Raw genomic sequence first — 18532 nt, 5'->3', positions numbered from 1 at the left:
CAAAACCACCATGATTTAGCAAGGCAATCTTTTACAGAGCCAAATAGGAAAATATGACAATTTTCAACCATTAAACTGTTTTTCATATTTAAAATACAGAATAAGCTTGACACTGCACAAAAATGCTTATTCTGGTATAAAGTGCTGTGCTTACAAACAGGATTGGCTAGTACAGCGCAACAATATGCACGCATCAACACTGCAAAGTCACTGTCTCGGTTCTGTACCCAGACAACACTCCATAATAATCTGCAACAGAGTGCACTCCAGGAGTCAAATTACATACTATGTTAGGAAATTTAGACTGATTACTTTTTGTTTGTTTTTTGGTTTAATTAACTTAAATGCAGTCTACTGAGAAAAGGAGCCCAGCATTGGCACCTGGACAGGTGTTTTCCCCACATATGCTATTTGTCCAGCTGAAATCATCACTCCCAAACACTCTTCACACAGCAGCCTCAGATTCAACAAGAGAGAGAGACCTGCAGTGCCAGAATACAAACTGCATTATGTATTGCTAGGAATCTATATTATATTGATCTAGATCAGGGGTGCTCACACTTTTTTGGCTCGAGAGCTACTTTGAAACCCAGCAAGGCCCGGAGATCTACCAGAGTTTTTTTTACAATGTTCGCGCCATCATAACATATAACATTTATGTGTACAATGTATGTTGGTGTACCCTGAGCCCCACTGAGTATAACAGGACTTACTCCTGAGTAGACATGCCTAGGATTAGGCTGTGAGGCTGCAATCCTAGCCACACTTACCTGGGAGTAAGCCCCATTGAGTACAATGGGCCTTACTCCCGGCGTTTCCTCCCAGAGGCACCTGAAGGGGGGGGGTCGGCACTCCGCGATCTACTCATTTTGCCTTGCGATCTACCGGCAGATCACGATCCACCTATTGAGCACCCCTGATCTAGATAAAACAACTACATAACTTGTATATCCTAAAACAGCATTCTTCCCATACCTCAAGGCAAGTCTCCTTTAAAACAGTCAAATTATAAATGTAGTCTGCCATTCAAAAGACAAGTTAAAAAATCCCCTAGAGCAGCGATTTTCAATTTTTTTCGTCTCATGGCACACTGACAAGGTACTAAAATTGTCAAGGCACACCATCAGTTTTTGGACAATTGACAAGGCACACCTTGCTGTTGGTGGGGGGCTCATATCCTCAATGGTCCTATTAATAAATTACCCTCCACCAAACTCCTGTGGTACACCTGGGGACCATTCACAGCATACCAGTGTGCCACGGCAAAGTGGTTGAAAATGGCTGCCCTAGACAATGGGTTCTTAACCTTCTTACAATTACAGACCCCAATGTATTGCCAAATATGTCCCCATACTCCCTTCATCAGTCTGTCAAAATCATCATCACCCCCAGTCGTGTTAGGTTGCAGTATGACTTCAAAAGATGCCAATAGCTTGGTTTTACTTTACTGGTGATGATGATAGCCCTTTGATAGCCAGGAACAGAATGCCTCAATCCATATTTTAATGGTGATAAGTGGCTGCCCGGTGCAAGTTTCTGGGGTGACCAGCTGCAATGCTGAGCAGCTGCGGCACAGAACAATAAGTGCTGTGTGGGGAAGACACCATGTGGGACACCGGATCCAGCCCATGGCTTAGAATTTGGAGCCCCCTGATCTAATCTAACAACATTTTTTTTCATTGTTCAGAGATCGAGTACCATATCCCTATTGTTTGGTTCCCATACCCCCAATGCAGTGTTATTCAAACTGTGTAGCGCAGCTCTTTAGGGAGGCGCCAGGAACTCAAAAGGGAGGCGCGGGATGTCCTCTCGCAGTGATACAGTCACACCCCTGGGCAGAATACAAGCCTGTCTTCTACCCATCGTCTGTGCTTTTTTTAAAAAAGCAGAATGGGAGTTGCTCAGCTGCGAGAGTGGCTGCCGTCGCCCCGCCCTCTTCTCCCTTCACTTCGAGGCTGCCGCCTTCTGTGTTCGATGCATGTTGTCTCCAAAGCTCTTCGACTCCAACCCCCATCTGACAAGTACCGAGTATGCTCGGCTTGCAGTCCCTGACTCTCGCTGATCCTTGTCTGGTTGGTTCCTAGTTCCCAGCCTGGGATCACTTCTCATCAAAGCAAAATCTCTCTTTTCAACCCCCTCCCTCTTCCACTTCCCCCTTTCGATCTCCAAACCTTCCCACTTTCCTCCCCCTCCCCAAATAAAATGCTTCCTATTTTACCAGTCATCAGGGGTCTTAAAGTTGCTTCCATGCAGTTGGCAAAGGGGGAAGGGAGAGACAAGCACACACTTCACTTGACCAGGAGCAGAAAAAGGGTCCTGTTTTTAAAGTGATTTATTAATCTTGTTGTTTGACTGAAGAGGAAAGGCTGTATTTTTAAAGTGATGAATCTTGCTATTTGAAGGGGATACTTATCAGCCATTGATTAAGTGATTGCCAGTCCAATCCTATCCACATTGACTCTAATGGGACTTACTTCTGAGTAGACATGCATAGGCTTGAGCTGTGCATCTCCTAGTATAGGAGACAAATCAGCTTCCTAACCAAACCCTTATCAGCTCTGATATATTTTCATGGTCTATTTTTGTTTTCCCCACCAGCTGCTGCAAAAATTTAATTTCATTAAATTAATAAAGGGTTCAGTCCTATCCAAGGAGAATGGGAGAAATGACTAGTTGGATTGGGGTCCACAGGGGTGTGTGCATGTAATGTTGGTCAGATGGTTGTTCACAAAGTTCATTTGATAAAACAATTCTATTGGTATGCTTACAAAGTTTTTAAAAATTAGTCCTCCTGGACCAGACCAAATCTACCTACTCCAGCGTCCTGTCTCCAACAGTGATCAGCAGCTGATCATTTATAAAGCATGTATATTGCTATGTATTAATAATATATTTTAAGATCTGCATTTAATTAATATGATTAATATAATTAAAATTAATATAGTTAATATGTATTTATTTTATTATAATATAATTATATTATAATATATTTAATAAAGTTAATATTTCTGGCCACTTCCTGTTTAATGATGTCACTTCCAGCCCTCAGGAACATGATAGGGAGTCATGGCCAACAGCCACGGGGGTCAAGGGAGCCACTGGCCGGAAAAGTTTGAGTACCACTGCCCCAAGGGGTATGGATACCCCAGGTTAAGAATTCCTGCCCTAGAGCCTTCCAAACTCTTGACACCATATAAAGTAGTTCTTTAGATTCATATCATCATATAAAACATCCTGTATAGAGCAGTGGTTCTCAAACTTTTTGGGAGATTTACTCCCAAAGTAAGTCTTTTTGGGGGAGGGGCAAGGGCAGCAATGCGATCTCCAAGTTCGCGGCACTAAGGGGGACAAGGGTGCTTGTACTAATAGATGACCAAAGGCTTAGAATGAATGAAACCACCTCCTGGTTGCATTCACAAACCATAAGTGGTTCACACTCACTTTTTTAGAACATTCTAAGCCTGCGGAGGGCTGCATGGGGCTCCCGACTTCTTCTGTTGCTCGTTCTGGCCATCTGTAAGTACAAGCACCCCTCCTCCTCCCTTAGTGATGCGATCCTGGAGATTGCGTCATTGCCTCTCCCGTCTACCCGCCCCTTAAAGGGACAGGGGAACCTTTACACAAACTGGTGGGCTGTGGCCCACCAGTTTGAGTACCACTGGTAAAGAGCATTGGGTTATTCACTAGCAAACTTATGACACTCTTTCCAAGTAACTATAAAAAATAAACTATCATCAAGATTACAATGAATATCTGCACTTCAGGAAAGTGAGCAACCACCGAGATGAACCTGTTTATTGTAATTCACTTCCATTTAAGAGAAAGAGAGTGGTTCTCTCATCTCCAATACACTTTATTGTCAATATAGAAATAATAACATGTTTATCATCAATTCCATTTCACTTAATTTCTTGAGATCCACTTAATTACAGCTATAATTTACAAAATGTAGCCTAAACAAAAAAGCACACTATTTGTATAACCACATGAATAAAACAATGATGACATCAATTTTGGCTAACTGTATTAGTTTTGGACTATACTATTAATACAAAACTATTAGTTTTGACTTCCCACTGTCAAGAACATTATAAAATGCCTCTGGCCCAGTATTCTGTATTAATTCCAGCAATGGCTAACCAGATGCCTCTTGGAAGTCCGAAAGCTGGTCATGATGGCAACAATTCTCTCCATTTAAATGTCCCAGTATCTAGTATTCAGAAGCATACTGCCTCTGAACATAGAGGTTTACATTCATCTTAAAGGGGTTGACAGTGGTTGATTAATAATAATACTTAATATTTGTATTGTGCTTTCCATGTTGTGTATTGTGCCTCCGGGCAGGAGGTCTGGTCTAGAGGGTAGAGCCTTCGTCTGCCTGAAGATAACATCCACAAGGTCGCCAGTTTGAGGCCACCGGCACCGTGCGACCTTGAAGCAGCTGACAAGCTGAAGCCGAGCTATTCCATCTGCTCTGAGCGTGGGAGGATGGAGGCCAGAATGTGAAGCCAGATCGGAATGAAACACCTGAATGTAGTGGTTCTTGAAAGAAAGAACCTTCTTTCAATTGTAAAAATCCTTATTTAATAAGGGATTTAAATAAAGCCTGCCTATGTAAACCGCCTTGAATAAAGTCTTGAATAAAGACCAAGAAAGGCGGTATATAAATACCTGTTATTATTATTATTGTTATTATTATTATTATTTATGTTCCTTAACGCATCCCTGTAAGCTAAGTATCATATCCCCATACTGCAGCTGACGCTCAAAAGGAGTGGCTTATCCAAAGCCACCTAAAGAATTCATTGCAGACTCCAACTGAGGAAATTCTGTTTCACAGCTCAGTGACATTGCCACTGTACTACACCAGCTCTGATCCATCAGGATTTGCCTAATCTCCGTCTAAAGCTATCTAAGCTGGTGGCCATCAACATCTTACAGCAGTTGATTCCATAGTTAAATTATGTCTTTTGTGAAAAGCAGACCCCTTTTGTCTGCCCTGAAGCCATAGCCAACCAATTTCAGCAGGCGATCCACTAAATTCAAGTATCATGAGAAAGAAAGACTTAATCCAACCACTTTCTCAACACTATTTTTCACATTTCTATACAACTCTCCCTCCAAGAAGCTCAAGGTAGTGAGCACAGTTCCTCTCCTCCTTTGGTCTGCACAACAACCCTGTGAAGTAAGCGAGGCTGAGAGATAGTGACTGTTCCAAGGTTAACCAGGAAGCTTCATGGATAAGCCAGATTTGAACCTGGCTCTTCCATGTCCAACTCCCAAACCAAAAAATCAAAATATGTAAAATCATGAATAACTTTCTATCCATCTCCTGTATTCTCTTGTCATATTTCCAGAACTTAAAAACGCCAAGCATTTTAGCCTCTCCTTGAAGGACTTCGAGTACCCTTCTTTCACCATTTTGACAGTTTTATTATGCACCTTTGCAAGCCCTGCAATATCCCATTAAGAAGGAGTGAGCTGACTTCTCCAAGTACTCCAAAGAAGCCACAGCACAGATTTTTATAAGCCAATAGAATTTAGGTTATTTTATTTTCAGTTCTTTTTTTCTAATAACCCTTAACATGGAATTTGACATTTTCACTTAGTTATTACTACAATCCCAAGAAATTTTTCTTGGACAGCCACAACCCCGTTCAGACCCCATCAGTACATATATGATGCTAGGATTTTTACTTCAACCTGCACTGTTATTCTCATTTTCTATACAGTAGAAATGCTTCTTTGTAGCCTATAGCTTAAGAATATGTATCTGGAAAAATACCCAACTGTCATACAGGCAAGGACCAGTAGCTTGATCCAGCAATAGCCTTGCTATATGCCTCAGGGGAGAAGGGCAGCAAAGGGAAGAAGAGAGACTACCTTATTTGTTTTCCCTGCACATAACCAGAATTCATGTATAATACTTTAAAAGTTTCCTAGGTTGATGCATATTTTGTACCCTCAGGAAACAATCATGTTATTAGTTACCTTCATGTCAGTTCATCTGGCTTACATGCAATGTAATGTAGAGCAAAAATTACAGACTTAGAATTTTGACCTTCAGGTTGGAAAAATCTCATTCCATGCAGGCTTAAGTCCCTTCACCAAGTTCCCAAAACCTGATTAGCAACACCCTTTCTGGAGAATATATGAAATACATTGAGCCTTCAGGCTTTCATATCCAATCCAAAAACAATAGCATACTTCTATTTAGGCACATTAAAATCAACAACATTTCTTACCAAAATGTTTCAAGTTACTGCACTAAAGAACTTCACATGCAATGATACATGACTTATCTTTGGTGTGACTACACCTCTATTAAGTGTGATATTAAGCAATCATTTTACAATTAAAGACCCCCTAAATTATTCATTTTGGTTAAAAGCAAAGAAATAAAAATTAAGGACTTTTATTGACTGCTGGCAAATTCCTCACTTCTTAAGAACACAAAATTGTTGTTTAAGCATTCCACTCTTACAATCTGCAAAGAAATAGGTAAATCAAGTCCAGCCATTACACTCTGAACATATGTGAAGAGTGCAATAATAAGATAATTCCCTGTGTAGAGTAACATGATCAGGATTAAAAAAAAAGAAGGATGTGGCACAAGACTGGATCATCTCAATGGCAACAACAGGGCAATACCCATAAATGACTAGCATACTACTGCCAAACATATGTTGGAGGCACATTCTAGTGAAATCAATGAGATTAGCTTTCAAGCAATGCATTTAAGATCAACGGGTGCAATCCAGAGTAACACCCAGGTGAACAGAAGCAAACTGTATCAAAGTGAGTTCTGTCCAAGAATGGAAGGAGTATTCTACCCCCCTTTGCACAAAAGGAACACTTCTCAGAGCGAACTTTCATTCATGGAAGCATTACTCAAAATGCCACCCTTAGGGCCTATGATCAGAATATTTGCACAAAGATCGATTTGGATCCTAAACACAAGAACATTGGCATACGTATCTCTGATTTTGTACACAAGTGATGCTATGACCATGCTATTTTATGACAAGTACTATGTTTAGAGGTGGTGTACTAAAAATGATGTGTGCCAAGTCACAAAACATGGCTTTGCTCTAAACACACTATGACGGTGTCCACAGCAGATATACTGATGCAAAAGTTCATTATCACAGACCCAGCCCCAGTGATTTAGGCAAGATTTGTTCTTCAAACCTAATTTATATTGGTCGTGGTCAAACAGGATTCTGTGCAGAAATGGGATGCGAATACAGAACTCCATGCACTGTGGTCCTCTCTAATTTTTATTCCAAGAATAAAATATATTGTGCACACAGTGTTGGGATTCTCCACTGCTCATGCACAGCATTTCTTGCCATGAAAGGGACCGTGTCAATTCCATGAGAGTCTTCATATACAACACAGAAACCTTACCGAAGCCTGCATCTTTCCAAGCTCATTAAATACTACTACTTAATTCTGTTTACGAGTGCGCACTGTTAAGACATACGACACAATATCTAGCGCACTGTAATGCAATAACACATCAGCTTAGAATAGTCTATAATGGGCATACATTGTAAGGAATTATCATTGCATAGTTTAAAAACAATATGTAAATAGCCATCCTACGAGGTAGTTCTACAGAAGATGAAATGCAAATTCACGAAACTTAAAACTTGGGAACAAGAATATAAAATCATACTGTCCATATGTGTGTGCATTTCCTTCATTATTAATGTGTGCAGAAAGGAGCATTATCATATTTTGCATGGTTCCCCCCCCCCCTGATATTAATGCTTACACTGGAAATCGTGACAAAGAAATGTGAGAATTAGATGTAAAGCCTTCATCGAAAATGGTATGTCTGTACAAATCAATGGTATGAATTGCATGCAAGTTCTCTTCACATTAAGGTCTGATGCTCTTCAATAAGTACCATCCTGAAAGTCTTTTGGGAGGCAGAACTGCACAAGGTTTACAATAACAGCAAGAGGAGAAGAAGTAACATAACTGTAATTAACATCAAATGAATAAAGCTATTAAAATAATATGAAAAATTGTAGTAAAATAAACAAAAAGCCTTTCATTAGCTATCTGGGGAGTAGCTTAATACTTCCTGGCTATACCCACTGAGAAACTTTAAATGCTTTCAACCAAACATTATAGAACCATTCAAAACATGTGATAACCTCTATAACACAGCCTGAGGCAGTAATCTCTCTCTCTCCCCCTCCATCATTTTAACACTTTTTAAAAAACCAAGAGAAGGCATATTTCTTATCTGAGAAGGAAATACCAGTCGAGGAAGCAGATACTGTTTTGCTGGTCTAGAAACTTATACATATGATAAAAGAAGCAATTTAATCTCAAACTGAGCAGATATTCACCAGAGAACGGCCATATTAGTACCAGATCAGCATGCACTGGAACAAGGAAGAGTGGGGATCATACTATGTTCACTAAATGAGCATTAGTTATCTTTTCTGGTTCATGAGCCACAAATACTAATCTTTAACCATAGTAATTCTATGCCATTTTTCCACTCCAAGAAACAGGTGACGCAACATAGAGACTCATACCGAGAGTTCTTACATAACATATAATTCCTCATGTAGTATCCTGAATCCCAAATTAGGGCTTGCTCCATCCATAGTGTTGTATGCAAGATTTCCCCCAGTGACCAAACACATGTTCAGTGCTAACTGCTCTGATGCCTTTAAACACTGCTTACAAGTTATAAAGTTACTATATTCTCTGCAGATGCTTTTTATGAAAAGGTAACAAACCAAACCTCATTATCTCCTCTGCATCAAACCCACAGAACACCTGTGAGTTTGAAAATACAGTAGTCCGTTTCACAACTGAAGGAAGATTGACTAAAATTGGTTCTTTTGAAGTTAGCTACTTTCATTCTATGCACAGGTTATGTGGACAGTACACAAGGAAAAAAGTGACATTAAAATCCTCAACCACATCTACAAACCTGATATGTACTAGCCTGTTCCACTGTTATATCTTTATAGAAAATTTGCAGTTATTAAAAACAAACCCAGAAATGATCATCATTCAGGACATGAAACAGCACACCTCTGGCTAAACAGCTTTTAGGAGGAGGGATGGGGAGGATTCAGAAGGATGATGAAAATAGACTTGTCCACACATTTACAGGAGCCACCACATTGGCCCAACATGCACCACCAGAAGTTCCACATCTAAAAACAAACAAACACTAAAGTAAAAAATACAAAAGCACAAGTCTTCAATAAGAAATGTGAACTAACAAGAGGCAGAGTCAGAGCAAGAGCATCCTAACTGACAGCCGCATGTATGCTCTCATGAGTTTCTGTGTGGGCATGTTTCTCTATTCATATCGATGGTGGAGGCAGCTTTCAAGTTCACACCTATTAATGCACAGAAGACCGCCCTGTGCATTGAAGCAAGAAGTGAAGCCTTTGGGGGTGACCAAACTGTGTGAGTGTACTGAAACTTCTAAATCACTAATAGATTGGGAAAATAGTTTAGCCACTCAAATTTTTTTAAAAAATTTTATCCAGCTCTTATCAGGCAAAAGTGCAGCTAACAACATAGTTTAACACAATGAAACAAATTCAACAAGGCTGCAGCCCATCTTCATCATATTAGTACTAGATCAAGCTGAAAAAGAGAACCAAACAGACAACATTTCAAAGTGGAAGATTCAGAAATGAATACTGTACAGCATTTTACAAAAATAATTTCAAAATACTCCTGTAAGAAGAAATTGATTTTCAAATATGCAAATTGGTCTACACTACCTTTACAACAACCCTTTGAGGCAGGGCAGTGTTGTTATCCTAACATTCCAAATCTGTGTGAGTTGGGAGGCGAGAATACTGGTCTACCTAGGGTCATGAAGCAAGGTGGGTTTTAGATCTGGGACTTACTCAGATCCTCCTTATCACACTCCTTATCATTGCATCGCACAAGGCATACAACATCTACATAATATACCATAGTTTCAACATCTATGAAAAAACACAACTGCTGTTATTCTTTATGCAACAGACATTCAAGGGAAAAAAAAAGGCACCTCACTTGCTGTCCAGCAAGTACTAGCAAGTATTGAACAAAAGTAAGTTTAAATAATAAATTGGCAGCAGTCACAAATTTTCATGAAAATATAAGCATAAAAAATCAATTTCAAAAATCTGCTTCAGCTACCATACAATACTATGTTTCAGTGGTTCTCACACATTTAGCACTGGGATCCACTTTTTAGAATGAGAATCTGTAAGGACCCACCAGAAGTGATGTCATGACTAGAAGTGATATCATCAAGCAGGAAAATTTTTAACAACCCTAGGCTGTCATCCTACCCACACTTACCCAGGAGTAAGTTCCATTCACTATCATTGTTAAAAGTATATACATAGTAGCCTGTACAGTACAGATCTATAACATATCCCCAAATGCGGTCACATACCATGGTAGTATCGTCTAATATATTTAAAATAAAATATTGAAATGTATGGGGACCCACCAGATATTGGCTCATGTCCCACCTAGTGGGTCCTGACCCACAGTTTGAGAAACACTGCTATATTTTGTTGCATTTACAGTACTGTGCTGCATGTCTCAGCTTGTATTGGAAAGTCTGAAGAAGTATGATGATGCAGTATTCAACTGAAACAAACCTGAGTTGTATATTTCTTAAAGCATCGGGTTTTATCTAACATTTCCCAACACTAAGTCTAATCACACTTATCCTGAAATCAATGGGATTCACTTCCTGCATCTGACAGTCCCGTTCTATAAATGTTTACTCGATACTAAGCCCTACTGTGCTGTAAGGGCCTCACTCTCAAGTAAACGAACATAGGATTGCCAATCTCTCGTCCAAATAGATTTGCCATTAAAAAGGATTGCTTTCAATGCAGCTACTCATGATAAATTAACCTATTTAAGGGTACAAAAACTGAAGCTTTGTTTTTTTCAGTCTGCAATTAAGTGAATGCAAAATTCTGTCAAGAGGAATAAGCAACTTATCCTGCATAAGAATACAAAAATTATGTTTTGATTTGTATTTGAAAGTCTATGAATATATTGAAATTAACCCTGTAGCATAACAGGCAGAGCACAAGGACTACCCAAAAGATTTTGTGACAGTAATTTGAAAAATTCTGCAAACTACTGTAAGTTTTGTTTAAAAAAAAGAATTGTGACCCAGAGGAATTACATTACATCAAATACCTCAATTTCATGTTCTCTATTATTCTATTTACACTAGATATCCTCTATATATTCTTCTTGGAACTAAATTCCAATATTCAACAAATGGAAATTAACTCCAAGAAACCATTCATAAGACTCCAGTCTAGATCTAAGCATTGTCACAAGTGTTACCTAGAGGCTCTACCTATCTTTTCATGATTCACTGTTAATTAGTTTTCTTACAAATGCAATACCATTACTATTTCAGGAAAATGCAGGAAAATACTGTGCTGAATAACACAATGTAACAGAAAATTCCAATGTAATTTCTTTGGCACAAGGCTACTTAATGGCATTCATAGGAATTGGAACCTCAACCTAGTAACTCAAGTCAGGGCATTAGAATTGCCCTAGAAATAAATGCCTGAGAAAAATGCATTCTCAGAGAGTCTCTTTCCATTTAGGAAGTGGCCCTTAAATGGTTAATAGAGGAGTTTTCCAAGATGCACAGTATAGTGACTGAAGACAGTGAATTCACTGCAACACTTCTGTCTTGCCTCTAAAGGGAGGCATACAAAGCCTCTCTCTCTTAGAGCAATACAAAATGTCACCACAGGCTGACGCTCTTTCTACAAGAATAATGAGACATTCTTCACTCTGAAAGAAGAACATAGTACACAGTTTGCTTCCCTTGATTTTAGTTCTGCTTAATTCACAACTAAATAGGAAAAAAAAAATTACAAACCAAACCACCCAGATTCTTTCAGTCAGACTTTAATATTCCCGACCGCCAAAGCCCCATGAAATTCAAGAAATAACAACACAAGTCAAACTGATACAACTTTGGATACAAGTCACACACTCCATAGAGTTCCACATGACTTTAATGAGGCAGCACTGAATAAAAGGACTGCAAGCTGAAGCCAACAGTCACTAACACAATATCTGTGGCCTTAAAGAAGCGACTGAAAAGTGTTTTGCGTGTGCATTTACAGTACAAGTCTCCGCATGGCTATTCAGTCATGCAAGTCCTACTGACTTCAATGGGACCTGCTCCCATGTAACAGAATACAGGACTGGAACTTCACTTCATTTATTTCACCATGTTGTCCAAGAACAAGATGTGTTTTATGGCTACCATTGGAATTTGTGACACAGAATCGTTCCACTCCTTTGTAGGCGGTGGCAAGGACTATTCATAAGCTTCATAACATACACAAATGAAACTCAAGGTTCAAATCGCCCAACGGCAATAGCTATGACAAGAAGGGCTTTTGGGGGTTGATGCTGCTGCTTACAAGATGCTTCGATTCATTCAGAGGGACCTGTCACCAGTTTTGTCAACTGATCCTGAGAGCTGGCTGAGCATAGACCAGAATGAAAAATCACTCTCACACACAGAGAGAAGCAAAGTCTAGCATGAACCGAAGAGGTGCTGTCAGAGAAGAAAAGCAGAAAGGCTCCCCCAGCAGCCAGGAAACAGACACATTGGCAAGTTTATCGAAGGGGTTCATGTGAATGGTCTCACAGATACTAGCGATTGGAAATTCATGGTCAGATCTGAGGTCCCTCAGAAAGCTGCTTTGAGCTGGCAACTAGCCTTCTGCTCGCATTATTCCCTTTTCTATATATTAAACCATCGTTTCCCTCCCCAGCAATCCCCCTCCCCAAAGGATCTGCTTCTCATTTGCTCTGTAGGTTTCTTCACAAACATAGGTGAGGTCACCGCTTTCCACTGTCTGTAGCTCAACCAGAAAGGCAACTTTCAAAGAGAGGCAGAAGGAAACCCACCCAGCCTTTCTATTTCTGACAAATCTTACAAGATTCTTCAGGGAACAGGCAACCACCGAAAGCAGATCTTGTTTGCTTCCACAATAAAAACCCGAGCAGACAAGTAAAGAGGCAATAATCCACAAACTGCACTATGGTAAAAGGTGGGTGGGAAGCAAGAGGGAAAGATGCTAAAAATGTAATAAGCTTTTGATATCTGCACCCAGAGGAGAAGCAAAGAAAATGAAACAAAGCCAGGTTGAAAAGACAGGTTTGTATGCATTTATTTGAATTTAACATAGGTTAGTTCCCCAACTGTGTGGCTTGTGAATCACACTGAAAGAGTCAAGCAAGCCTGATTCCAAACAGATTTCTACTGAAGTAGATTCTACGCAGGGTTTACACTCCCAGGTAAGTGGATACCTGACTGGAACTATAATCCTATCCACACTTTCTGGAAGTAAGCCCCATTTGACTATAATGGGATGTACTTCTGAGTAGACATGCATAGGATTGGGTTCTGGGAAGATTTAAAATGACCCGATGAGATAAAAATATATACATGTGTACTTGGGGAAGAAATGCATTCTATACATATAAGACAATGCTGTGGGGGGGGGGAGTGGGAGAACACCATCGCTATACCAGACTGGCTATAATCCAGGAGGCCGGATCCTATGCTCACTATTGGGAAGGGGGGTGCTTCTGAGCAAATGGATATAGGAGTGCAACCTGAAGCACAAGAGCTGCAGCATAAGAGCCCAATCCTATGCATGTCTACTCAGAAGTCCCATTGTAGTCAATGGGGCTTATTCCTATGTAAGCCTGGATAGGATGGCAGCCTGAGAACCCAATCCTTGGCATGTCTACTCAGAAGCAAGCCCCATTATAGTCAATGGGGCTTACTCCTATGTAAGTGTGGATAGGATGGCAGCCTCAGTAGTCAATGGGACTTATGTCTATGTAAGTGTGGATAGGATGACAGCCTTAGAGCCCAATCCTATGCATGTCTACTCAGAAGTAATTCACATTATGATCAATGGGGCTTACTCCTATGTAAGTGTGGATAGGTTGGCAGCTTCCGAGCCCAAGCCTATACATGCCTACTCAGAAGAAACTCCCATTATAGTCAATGGGGCTTACTCCTATGTAAGTGTGGCTCTGAGCCCAATCCTATGCATGCCTACTCAGAAATAATCTCCACTATAGTCAATGGGGCTTACTCTCAGGAAAGTGTGGACAGGACGGCAGCCTCGGTGGCTTGAGCCCCGCAGTCTATGAGCCTCATGGAAAGAAACTCCAGGGAGAGGCTGTGATCAGTCCCAGAACGCGAGCCCCCCTTTGGTGGGGAGCCAGAGGGAGCGCGACGCCCCCCAGCCAGACCCACCTGCAGCAGCAGCCGCCGCCAGAGACTTCCTGCTGCTCAAGTTCCGCTGATACCGAAAGGGAAAGAGGCGGCGAGCGCAGGGCTCACCACCTCCAGCGCCCGGGCAAGCGCTCTGCCCAGGGCTCTGGGCAACCCCTAGCTGGCTGGCTGGCTGACTCACCTGGCCGCAGGTAGAGGGCGGAGAGCAGCAGCAGGAGCAGCGGCGGAGGCTGCAGCGGGCAGCGGCAGGCGGCAGAGGGGGTCTCCATCCCGCCTCTCCGCGCAGCGCAAGGCGGACGGCGACTCCCGGGGACGGGCAGGGGCTCCTCACGGCTCCGTCCCCCGCGGCAGGTGGTAACTTTCCAGGCGAGCTCTGCGGGGAGCGAGGTGGTAGAGGCGGCGCCGGGCTGGTAGAGGCGGCAGCGGGGCTCTGCGCTGCTCTGCTCAGCGCGCGAAGGCGAGGGGAGCGCGCGGCTCGGCTCGGCTGCGCCAGACGCAGGTGACTGCTTCCCTCTGGCAGCCTAGCGGCGCTCCAGGACCGAGAGCGGCTAGCGGAGGTGGGGCGAGCCGCCGGACGCGCCCCTCCGCTCCTCGCCGGCTCCGCCTCCCCGCGCCTGGGCTTCCCTGGTGCTCTGCTGCGGGTAGGACTGGAGAGAGCGAGACCGCGGGCGCAGCGGGGGGTCGGGGGGTGGGAAGGAATGAGGGGGCTTTCCATTGGCGCGCGCTGCCAGCCAGGGGGTGGGACCACAGGCTGGTGGGATGGGCACCCTGGCATGGGGGAGGCGTGCCCTGGGAGAGCGGAGGCGCACTGGCTGGTGTGGACTTAATTGCTGCTGGGGGGCTCCTCTTGTATAGCAAAAGGGCTGAAGCACCCTGGGAGTGCTGATGGGCGCAGGGTGGGGGGGGTCGAGGATGGTTTGAGGGTCGGCCTGGGTGGCACCTGCCATGGTGATGCTGGCTGGCAGCAGTGTCAAGAGCGAGATCCTGCTGCAGCGCAGTCCTATGCGGGTTTACTCGGAAGTAAGCAGCACCACTGTGGGCAATGATGGCGCTTACTCCTAGGTAAGTGTGCATAGGATTGCAAGGCTGCAAGGCTGGTCGGGGGTGGGGGGCAAGGGGAGAAAACCGGGGAGGGGGCTGCAGTTTTGACCATCCCCAGGCTGGAAATGTGGTGGTGTGGCAGAGAAGAGAAAAACGTGTATATTAAGGGTTTGCCCTTGCAAAGAGCATTTGTGGGCACAGTATGAGCCCAATTCTAGGCATGTCTACTCGGAAGTAATCCCCATTGTAGTCAGTGGGGTTTACTCCCAGGAAAGTGTTGATAGGATTGCAGCCTTTGTCTCACAGGTTAGATTTCTGAGAGAGAAATGCACATTGATGCACATTGGCTTGCCTTTCTTCTTGGAAGGGGCAGTAGGGAGCATCTACTTTGTGATGGGCACCCCCCTCCCTCTGGTGCCATCTGTGTGGAAATGGCTTTGGAATTACTACAGCAAAGAATCCCGTGGCACCTAACATGGTCTGAACCTGCCTAGGTTGTCAGATGTAGGAAGAAACCAGCTTTTCCAAACACCTGCTTTGTGCATCTGATGAAGCCAGTCTGCAGACAACTCCTGCTGCCACTATCTGTCCCTTCTTGGCTGAAGCTGCAGCCCTAGGCTCACTTGCTTGGCTGTACCATTGCACTTATAGTCATGCTTCTTTGGGAGTGACTCACTCAATATGCGTATCATAAGGCAGTAGAAGGCTTAAAGCTTTGGATGTGTTTGCTACAAGCACAACTAATTTTCAGGTAGTTGTACTTTTCACAACATCAGCAGCCTGACTTGATAGTGAACAAACCCCTTAAATCCTTAAAGGGATCTTTTCCCCAGGACCTTTGCTGCCCCCTGTGATCCCCCATGTTGCCAAAGGCTGCAACTGACAGCTAAATCAGTGTGCAATAGATGGAAGGGTGCGTAGGATCCAGCTTAGTTTAGGACAGAAAAAAAACCTCTTCAGTTCTCAGTGCCGCACTGCCAACCTCTTGATACTTCCATGGGATAATCTCATTGATTTTGAAGGAGCCAAACTGCTTAAAGGCCATGTGCATCATCCTATGTGGATTTCCAGAGTTGTGCTTTTTGGCCTTTAAAAAAAAAATGCTGTATCCAAAGGCTCAGTGATAACAACACTAGAAAAGACAACAATAGTTGGCCAGACCTTGTGTGCGTGTGTGTATGTGTGATCTTCACCCCAGAACAAAATGCATGCATGCATATGTAATTATCACACACACATCAGTCTTTATACATTGTCACCTTTTTCTTTCTTATGGGAAACTACTTTTCATCTAGGAAAAACATATAGCACATGAGGCAGCCTCTGGAGGGGATAAGATGCTATGTGGAAATCAAGTGGCAATGTGGTACTTGATAGTGCAAATTAGAAGAAGAATCTTTTATTACGGTCACTGACCAGTACAACGATAGTGCAAATTAATCTTGCTTTGTGATTATTTTATTGCAGTCATTTTCAGCAGAATTGTCATTTTCAGCAGAAAAACCATGAATTTTTTAAAAAAAAAATATAGTAGGAATATATTTATACGTACATTAAAGGAAAAGTAGAATAAGGAATGAAAAGTAGAATTGGGAATTTACTATGCACTACAGGGGCTAGAAATAATTGATTAAAAAACCCCCCTCTCCCAGTGCAATAGCATGGGTCTCTGAGCTTTGGGACTGGATAAGTCACTTCCCCCTGCTTCACTGACAGTTGAGATGTGAGGTTGCTAGGGGAATAGGAAGGTGAATATCTATCTTACAGTGCAGGGCAGAAGAATATTTACCTCTTTCTCCCAATGTTATATAAGACAGTGCAGGGCAGAATTGCATTGGGGATAAGCAGCTCAAGATGTGTATCACCAGACCCTAAATGTACTTCTTTTTCTAGGATAGTCAAATCCTGATTAACAACCCACCCCCGTCTTTTGTTAAAGTGGTCAGAGCCATTAAAAGAGTATAGCATTCTGAACTGGGGATGGATGGACAGAAATCCAGGTCAGGAAGCGTCCATCTCTCAAACCTCCACTTTTCAGGTTTCCTTAGAAGCTTGATCAGGTCAATACCCCTCACTGTGTTTTCCTTCTCCCTTCCTATGGACGCATTCAACATACCATGCCTTCTGGAGAGCAGTGAACATCCTCAGTTCTCATCAAATTGGAACAAATGGGGACCAGTAGCAGCATTGTGATGTATCCCCAGCCCTTAACAGGAGGGCACCTTTTCAATGCACAGTGAGCCAGTATGAAATAGGAGTCTTGTAGCACCATTTGAGGTTTGCAGAGGAAGAGACAAGGGGGAATCAACCAGGAAGAAAGAATGAGACATTGGTTAAGTTCACTTAGTCCCCTCATAGCTCCAAGTATCCAGGTGGGACAGGAGGGTATAAATTGGTATGTTATACCTGGCAAGTCCCAAAGTTACACAGAAATGATAGGGCCACGTTTTACTGCTCAGCTTTTAGAAATAGGCCCAATAGGTTTGGTATTAAAAGATGATGTAAAACATTCAATGAACCAATCATCTTCTTTGTACCTAAGACAGCAAACATTAATACCAGGGCCAAACTATGCACCACATTAAATGTGTCGTTTTGCTTCTGCATGCTTGTTTTTGCTGCCATGTGGGTGATCCAGACTGAGACTACATCTGAGATGGAGGGAAGTTTTAACTCTTTCCCTTTGCTGCCAGATTGCCCTTCCTGAAGCTACTCTTGCCCTGGGAGGGAACTTACCCTAAGACAGACTCCCTTTCTAGGAAAACAGTTAAGACGGAGGAAAATCCAGATTGGGGCGGCAGTTAAAGTTTCCCTCCACCCCCACCGCAGTTTCAGTCTGGATCATTCCCTGGATGACTGACGACATATTTAGCTATAACCTGCAGCTTGACCTCAATGGGAGCGACTTCACAAATGACTTTTGTGTTCCTGCTGGCAGTGATAATTTCCAGGGGAGACATAGGTAGCCTCAAGTCATTGCATCATATTACATGTGACCAGCAACACCACTTTAAAAGACTTTTGGTTCTCTCTTGGTTGGGGAGGGAGTTTACAGAAATGAAAATCACCTTGCAATACAGTAATCACTTCTCGTTCTCAGGAAGGATAAAATGAGTAACAAAAAGAAAATCGACCTTAGTTGTAAACTCAGTTTCACCCCACTCATTCATCCCACTCATACGATAC

The 18532-nt window shown here is 42.6% G+C and overlaps 1 protein-coding gene across 2 annotated transcripts in view; it reads right to left on the bottom strand.

The window, feature by feature from the left end:
• Positions 1–14837, bottom strand: part of ALCAM (activated leukocyte cell adhesion molecule) — a 174629-nt gene extending 159792 nt beyond the window's left edge. For both annotated transcript variants that reach the window (XM_066619881.1, XM_066619880.1), the window contains exon 1: positions 14487–14837. In XM_066619881.1, coding sequence (XP_066475978.1) covers positions 14487–14574 — 88 coding nt within the window. In that variant the 5' untranslated portion in view covers positions 14575–14837. The remainder of the gene's footprint in view (positions 1–14486) is intronic.
• Between the last annotated feature and the right edge of the window lie 3695 nt (positions 14838–18532).

Source organism: Tiliqua scincoides, chromosome 3, assembly GCF_035046505.1.
Source record: "Tiliqua scincoides isolate rTilSci1 chromosome 3, rTilSci1.hap2, whole genome shotgun sequence".
In the NCBI taxonomy this organism is placed as follows: domain Eukaryota; kingdom Metazoa; phylum Chordata; class Lepidosauria; order Squamata; family Scincidae; genus Tiliqua; species Tiliqua scincoides.
The sequence above is the reverse complement of the archived record's forward strand: the minus strand, read 5'-3'. Positions and strand labels throughout refer to the sequence as shown.